This window comes from Erinaceus europaeus, chromosome 14 (genome assembly GCF_950295315.1).
Source record: "Erinaceus europaeus chromosome 14, mEriEur2.1, whole genome shotgun sequence".
NCBI classification, from domain to species: Eukaryota; Metazoa; Chordata; class Mammalia; order Eulipotyphla; family Erinaceidae; genus Erinaceus; species Erinaceus europaeus.
Genome location: NC_080175.1, coordinates 27595938 through 27604691, shown reverse-complemented (window position 1 = coordinate 27604691; position 8754 = coordinate 27595938). Strand labels below are relative to the sequence as shown.

General features: G+C 36.9%; 1 protein-coding gene across 13 annotated transcripts in view; it reads left to right on the top strand.

Moving 5' to 3' along the window:
- The window catches only part of BTRC (beta-transducin repeat containing E3 ubiquitin protein ligase), a 192599-nt gene that overhangs the window by 77313 nt on the left and 106532 nt on the right, over positions 1-8754 (top strand). For 8 of the 13 annotated variants that reach the window (XM_007533860.3, XM_060171457.1, XM_007533858.3 and 5 more), the window contains one exon: positions 1974-2051. The exons of the other annotated variants lie outside the window; for them this stretch is intronic. In XM_007533860.3, the coding sequence (XP_007533922.2) occupies positions 1974-2051 (78 nt within the window). The remainder of the gene's footprint in view (positions 1-1973; positions 2052-8754) is intronic. 13 annotated transcript variants of the gene reach the window in all.

Here is an 8754-nt window from a genome sequence, read left to right as displayed (position 1 = left end):
ACAAGAGCACCATTCAGCTCTGGCTATTAGTGGAGCCACAGATTGAACATAGGATCTCTTCCATTTAAGTCCAGAACACTACAACTGAGTTATCACCCCAGTCCTCACAGAACTTAGTTACTTCTTACAGTAGAGTAGAAAGAAACACACCTAGGAGCACTGCTCTGTCAGATGCAGTGCCAGGCATTGCACCTGGAGCCTCATACATGTAAGTCCTATATTTACCCACTGAGCCACTTCACTAGCCACAGAGTTGAAATTTTGTGTACTATTTTGTTTCTCAGAATAGTGAATGATCCAGGGTAAAGTAGGCTGGGTTAATTTATCCAAAAAGAACTAGCTAGAATAATGCTTCTCTCTTTATCAATTTTAAGAATTACTCTATTTAACAAAGCAGCTTATCTATAGCTTTTGCTCTAATGGAGTGCAAAAGTGCTGCTCCCAGGTAGTAGTAGTATTTAGCTCATTTCACCATTTCTTAAATCAGACCACTTAATAGTTCCCTTCCCCCATCAGTCAAAATGGAAGGCAAAAAGAAAGCGATATGGACTGATGGTTACTTCTTATCCTTTTAGGTTTAGATCACTATTTTTTATTGTGTAATCCAGTGTTGAAAGTTTACCATCAATCTTGTTTTATCTCAAGCACCCATCAAGTAAAAATGTGATCCAAAAAGTGATTGGATGTACAAGTTTATTGTGTGATTATCCCCCCAAGCTCCCATCCCCCAGAGCACTGCTCAGCTCTGGTTTGTGCTGGTACAGGAGATTGAACCTGGGATTTTGGAGCCTCAGGCTCTCTACCCCCACACTGTGTGATTTTTTTTTTCTTTTAAACAATTATTGGGGGGGCGGGGAGATACTTTGGTATCCTCTCTCATTCATTCATTAATAAAAATAAACAAAACCTTCATGGTCTGGGTAATAGTATATACAAAGTATAACTTTTAATTGAATACTAGCTATGTTTTTTAGTCACTAAATCAACTATCCCCCATTTTTTGGTGTGTGATTTCCATTCTTTTTTGTGGGGAAAGCCAAGAGAACTCTGAAGTTGTTGAGTTTGTCCTATTCTTTAAACCCAGCATGTTTTTTTTCTTCATTGTGTTAATTTTAGGGACATTTGCCTTAGAGTGATTTTTCACAAATGTAAATTATAAAATTAAATAAGATGATTGGGGCCAGGTGGTGGCACACCTGGTTGAGCGCATTTATTACAGTGTATGAGGACCTTGGTTCAAGCCCCCCAGTTTCCATGTTTAGGGGGAATGCTTCACAAGCAATGACAGTGTTGCAGGTGTCTTTAAAAGATTCTTTTAAAAAGTATTATGATTTATCTCTGCCCCCAAAATACTTTGGGGGTACTAGCCTGCCAAACCAACTATAGACAGTACACAATGCACACAGATGTTAGCCATAGAGGTCCAAGGACCTTAAAATGGCATGATAAGGGAGTCTGGCAGTAGTGCAGCGGGTTAAGCGCATGTGGCGCGAAGCACAAGGACTGGCAAAAGGATCCCAGTTCGAGCCCCTGGCTCCCCATCTGCAGGGGCGTCGCTTCACAAGCGGTGAAGCAGGTCTGCAGGTGCCTGTCTTTCTCTCCCCCTTCTGTCTTCCTTCCTCTCTCCATTTCTCTCTGTCCTATCTAACAACGACAACTTTATTATGTCCAGTGGCAACCTGCATTTTCAAAGAGCAATAAGCCAGACTTCTAATGAAAATGGTCTTCTGGACAGTACTTAACCACAGATAAAATATTTCCACCTAGACCCCCAACATACATTTATTTATATACATGGGCATATGTTTCCTTTACATAACAGTTTGTGTACATGTATATAAATTTTCAGATGAATAAATGCATACGTATACATGGTATTCTAGCTTACAGAATTAGAAATGTAATTCAGCTTATTCCCACAGAATAAGATTGAAGATAATGAGAACGGAATTAAAGCTTACTTTCTTTCACAGAATTCCCCAGAGAGAGAAGACTGTAATAATGGCGAACCCCCTAGGAAGATAATACCAGAGAAGAATTCACTTAGACAGGTATGAAATTTAGTCTTACTTAAAATTAAAAGCTACCACAACAAAACAAAAGATAGGAAACTCTCATTTGCCATTTGCTAAGCATTGGAGTTTAAATTAAGAGTACTCTGAATTTGATCTACCTATAGACATTAAATATCAATTGGGTGACATTGTCCAGTCATTTAAAAAAATAACATAAGCCTTGTAGGTACAAGGTACAAAGTATGGTACAGTCAGCTGCATATGTAGTAAAAGTAAAACCAGGAGGTTTATTGTTCAGGAAAATAATTTGAAATACTTCTGTTTAAGTCTTTCATTTTAAATATTTGTTCTATGAAAAGAGTCTCTGAGAGACAACCACCATGCTGACTAAGCAATGCTGAGGATCTAACTTGGGACCTCCCATGCAAACTCTTTGCTCAACCCATTGAGCCACTTAACCTGGCCATTCAAAATACTTTTAGTGTAGATAGTAGAATAGTTTACTTAAACTCTATTTTCTGGGTACCTGGAGATAGCTCACTTTGTAGAATGAACACCTTACAATGGAGGAGGACCAGGGTTTGAACCCAGGCACCACAATAGGACCATTGTGAGAAGCTTCACAAGTGGTAGAACATTGTTCTTTCTCTCTCTCTTCCCCTCTCACTGTATGAACTAAAAACATTAAAAAGTTGATCTAGGAGCATTGGAATCTTGCATGTGCAAAGAGTTGAAACCACCAAAAACAAACAACAACTTTTTTTTGCTTTTTAAGATTTTTCATACATTAGAGAAAACTAATCACCAAAGAGTATTTACCTAAAGTGAAATTTTCTCCTTTTAGCCTGTAGAATATTCTTATTGCTTTCTCTTGAAGTGACTACCATTACTGATGGCAGCTTTTTAAGAAATTTTACTTGCAACTGTGTTTCTACTCCCCAGAAGTAACACAATTTACTTTGACAGTTCGATTCTACAGTGCTCTCCTTTTAAAAATTCAAGTGCCCAAAAACATTTAGTCAAAAAATTTGCTCTTCTCACTCCCTATAGCAATCTCTAACATTTTCTGTCTCCTATTGGGAACAAAAAAAAGTAAGCTTTTACAGTGTTTCCAGAGAATAGATAGCCTATTTTATATTAAAATTAAACAGGTACAATACAATAAGTTGAACAGTAGCAGTAGTAAAAATATTTTTTATATTTATTTATTTATTCCCTTTTTGTTGCCCTTGTTTTATTGTTGTAGTTATTATTGTTGTTGTTATTTGATTGTTGTTGGATAGGACAGAGAAATTGGAGAGAGGAGGGGAAGACTGAGAGGGGGAGAGAAAGACACCTGCAGACCCGCTTCACCACTTGTGAAGTGACTCCCCTGCAGGTGGGGAGCCGGGGGTACAAACTAGGATCTTTACACCAGTCCTTGCACTTTGCGCCACCTGCGCTATACCCACTATGCTACCGCCCGACTCCCAAAAATAATTTTAATTGATTTTTGTGTGTGGTATTTTAGGGGAAGAAAAGAGTTCTTATATTTATTAAGCTCCTATCATGAGCCAGATACTTCATTTAATCCTCACAATAACTCTGTCAAGTTGCTAAATATGATTTCCAATTTGTATGTGAAGAAAATGGAGTCTTAGGCTAGATGTTTATCTTGTTAGTGATTTGAAGCCTAAGTCTAATCATTACCAGAGAGTTTCTGTTTCTGCTTTCTGACTCCAATTTACATACAATGTTAGTTTAGGGGAAAATTTGTGGAGTTGTAACACATCCACTTTTTATTTACAATGTGTTAAATTAGGAGGGGTGAGCATTCACTCCCCTTTTTTTAAATCGTTTTTTTAATAAGTAGAATGAAATCAGAAAGATTTATAAAAGAACCCACATGATCAATAATTGATATTATACAGTTTACAGTTGCAGTTTTAACTGCCTGGAGATAAGCACCTGATCTGTAAATCTAAATAAATAGAACATATTGAATAAGATAAATTTAGAAGTGCAAATATTTTACCCACTGTTCAGCAATAACTGTCAGAAAACAATGACACAACAAAAAGTTTTGGCAACTTTATTTAAGCTAACAAACGAATTTTCACTCTGCAAAGTTATAAATTAATTTTAATAGGCTGATCCAGATGGTCCATTTGGAAAATGGATAGGCTGATCTGTTGAAAATTAAACTAAATTTATCTCTCTCATACTTCAAATTGAAGCAAGAGAGAGGATCGTGCCTATTAAGTCCAGCACATACAGATGGACCAGCGGGTCACACATGGGACTAATCTGATTCATTTTAAAAATAAATGCATACATTATTGAATCATTTTCTACTTGCAAGATCTGCTGTGTGCAGTTTTTGAGAGATTTAATGATGTTTTTCCACTGCCTTTTAGCAGATTTGCCTCATTCCCTCCACTTTAACAATCATTTTTGTTTTTCCTCCTAGTGCTCATAAGTGATTTTTCTAGTATCTGTTGTTCAGTGTTTAGATCTAAACTCTGGAGATTAGGTCATGAGGATACCCCCCTTCCCCCTCACCCTCCCCCTTTTCTTTTTTTGTAAAGGGTTTTTATCTCCATTCTCTTTGTGAAGAGCATGAACTCAATGTTCTTGGAAAGAGAAATGGCCTTTTGAAACAGGGAAGTAGGAGATCCTCCTGGGGCCCTCAGTCTTTTAGCTTCTGGGTGTTTTAACAGACCCATGAATGCAGATTTGTAAATTTATTGCAACGCCATCTGTTTTTTTGCTCCAACCAGATTACTGTTGGCTTGTGTCTGTCTATTGTGGTGGTCACTCCCTAGGAGTTTGCCCTCTCAATCTTAGGGAAGAGAGATGAATAGCAGGGGTCAATAGAAGTGGGTCACAGGGCAGCTGTCCAGAACTGCCCTGAACTTGATTACCCCACCACTAATTTTTTTTTAAGCCAGCCATTTATATATAAGCCATTTAAACTCCTTCTTTTCTCTGTTGCATATGACAATAATAAAGTGCCATTTGTTTTCCTCCACATCTTAGTCAGTTATACAAATGTCAAGGCTGACTTTTACCTAGTGTTGATGTAAGTAGAACTGTTATTAATACCTATTATTATCATGTAAACCAATTTCTTAACATTAGATTCTTTTGCAGATATTTCTAATGGAATTTCAAGGACTCTTTTGCCATTTGTTAAAACCTCAGCTATATCCTGACAAGTTTAGTTATTGTTTTCAACTAATTTATGGTCTTACCCATATTCCAAAGTAGAGTTTTATACCACTGTTGATAGGATATGACCATTGCATGTTCACTTGGAGAGCTACTTCATTATTAGAAGAGCTGAAAGAAGGGTTATCACTACAAATCTTACAGGCACTAAAAGAATAAGGTACTGTTATAAACAACTAGAAACAAACAAGAATTGGCAAGTTAGATGATATGGAGACATTACTTGAAAATTACAACTTCCAAAATCACCACAGAGTAAATCAACCTTGTCTCTCTTAAAGAAATTGAGTTATCAAAAGATCCATATGATTTTACTGATGAATTGATAATGTCAAAAATCAAAGAGATAAATAATACCAGTTTTACACAGTCTTTTGGAAAGTAGAGCAACTCCTGACTTGCATTATGAAGCAACCATGAGCCAAATTCCAAAACTATTACGAGACATTAGCAGAAAAAAAAAAAAAGAGAAAGTCAGGAGACCTTACTCCCTGTATCACCAAACCATTTGGCATATCTTATTTGCCATGTTATATACAGCATCAGAGGGCAAGAAAGCTGTGGGGGGGGGGGGGGAATAAAATCCTTTTAATTTTCTAAGTTTTAGAATAACCTTACCTCTTGGCATAGAGTGAAGTGTGAGTTTTGATTTAAAGATTGTACAAAATAACTACAGTTTGCTTTCTGTTTTTACTCCTAAAATGTGAAACCAAGGAAGCCATAGCAACTGTTTTCATAGCTTTTATTCATATTTGCAAACAAGGGCAAAGGCCTGGTAGGATACATGAAAGTACTCGTTACTTTTTGAAAATGTACCCTCACAACATGCAACTCCTTTACTTCACATTGGTGCTAATAGGATCTGTCATCCCTGCCTTTCTCTGTAATTGAGTAAATTGTGACCTCTGTCTAATCCTTCCCCACCCCCTATCCCTTTTGTGTATGTGTCCACTTACCATCCTGAGAACGTGGGCAGTGATAAATAAAGCATTGAGTAGAACTCTCTCAACTCTTTGAAAGCAGCATGATGCCAGCCCCTCTAGTTATATTTCTTTTAAGTGTTTACGTTTTTCTGTATTCTTTCTCTTGAGTAGCTGGAACCCTGGGGATGTAAAGCCATGAGAGAGGCCAAGAAGCTAACAAAGTAGCTGTCTCCCTTGTTAGCTTGTTCCTTTATTCTTTAAAAACAAGATAAAAACCATCTGGCTCAGGGCATTACATTTTCCTCCCCCATGCACCTCTATAGATGGAGACTTCACCTGCAGTGAGGGTTTACATTGATTAGGGAGGGAGCAGTAATTCAAGCTTCCATCCTCTTCAAGGATACTTTGCAGTCTTTAAAGGTGCTGACCCACTGAGTTAAACTGTCAAGGGAGGATAAAAAAGTGTCTTCATCCCAGGAGGTAACAGCTGCCAGGTTTTCAACACCTTGCACGCTGCTGGAAAAATGTCACAATTGTCAGCTGAAAGAAAAATGACTCTGTTGTCATCTTCTGTTAATGACTGAGCCTTATAAAAGGAATTACTTAAGCCTTTTAGAAGGAATGAGTAGTTGTTTGGGTTGCTTTTCAATCCCCCCACCCCCCCACTGCCCCCAATTCCTCTGTTGTTCTAAACCCTGCTTTGGAATTGACCCACACACAAAGAAAAAAAAAAAGTGAGAACTTAAAACAGCTCAGTATAAACATGGAAGTCTGATTGGCACAGCTCCTTTATACAGTTGGATAAGTCAGAGGAAAAAACATATCACTGACATAGAAAATGACATTACAGTGTGTATTAACAAAACAACAACAACAACAAAAAGTCATTCATAAGCCAGTGAACTGAGAGAAAACACTGTATTTCTGCTCTTTGGAGGACAATTTTTTTCAAGCAGCATCCAGATGGGTAAATACCACGACATTTCTGTTTTCAAGAGAGCCACTTCTTTTGTTTCTAAAAAAAATTTAAAAAGAAAAACCACAGAATGTACTTCTTTTAATAGTCCTCTAATGTTTGCATATCATGGCATTCCCTTCTTTCTGATTTGATTGATGAGGGGGAAAGGTTTAATGAAGTCCCTGATACCATGCAGGCAAGTTTTTTTTTTCCTATTTGTTTTAGGTTAGTCATTCTAATTGTATTGAGTAATTAGAAGGTACACACAGCCAAGGGAGCTTTGTTCTGATAATTGCTCAAGAAAACCCTGTTCCCTGTATGCCTTTGCTTTGTGTTAAGACATTTCTCCCCCTAGTGGAAATAGTAAGCACTTTGGCTTGGCAGTAGGCAAGGTGTAATTGCAATATGACAAACTATGCTTAAGGGACTATCTTGTAAATACTTTAGTTTGGCGTTTGGCATTATTTCATTATATATGTGTATTTTTTTCCACTATGAAACGCTCTACCCCTCTTTTTTTTTTTTCCTGAAGTGCTTTGGGCTTTGGGTGGAAAAATTGCCTGAGATGTTTATTAAAAAAAAAAAAAATCACAGTGCATCCTGGGTAATGCTTTGCAGCTTGACTTAATTTTAGTCATCTGTTTTAATTACCTATTTATAAAAATGCTTTTGCATTTGTAGACATTATTTAATACTTTGGAAGAAGCACCTCATTTGAAATAAATAAATAAATTGGACTATTTTAAATAGTACACGTAAAAAACTTTAAAGGTAATTAATGTAGGTCTCCTAAGTAAGACAAAAGTGGTCTTTCCAACTCTGATGAAGTGATTTGTTTATTTAACTTCCCAATTCGACTGAATCCTTCAGAGTCTAATAACTTAAAAAAAAATGGTTTGGCAATTTGTGTCTAGCTACAAAACCCTTCTTGAAAAAAAAAAGCAATTTAATAACCAGCTTTCTTAAAATTACTTTGAGGAAAGAAGACTGCATTGGGGGTTGATGTTTTGTTTTATTTTTATTTCAGTGTAATCATTCTTTGATAAATTGTGTAATCACTGACTTAGTAGAAAAAATATTATTGAACTCCTGGGTTGCAATGACCATAAAAAGTGTATTTTCATATAGAGAGTTGAGGCAATGTGAATCAATTATAAAGGAAACAGCTTATATGTTGGTCAAAGTCCATGTGGACCAGATTCATTTTGTGTTCAGTGCTTAATCTGTATACATGATAAAAAAGGAAAAAAGAAAACCTAACTAGCGGGGGGGGGGGGGGCATTGTGCCCAGTTGTATGAGTTCTTTAAAAAAAATTTTGCCCCTAAGAACAACGGGGAATGAGAAAACTAAGACACATCTTAGTACATCTACTGAAAGAGATTCAGTAGCATCAGTCTGGCATTTTTAAAGCCCAGTTTCAGTTTCCCTAGATGTGGCTTTGTAGTTTGCTTTTTCTATCCTATATTCTTGCTGGGGGCTTAATTTGATGTTACCATATATCTGAGGGTCCCTGTGTCCTCACTATACCCCCCCCCATCACTAGCCATTTTCATTATACTATATCTTGTATTGCTATAGGGCTGCTGAACAGATTTCTTAAGCAGCTTTTTGCAAGGTTAAAAGAATGCAGCCTGGTAACAAGTTTGT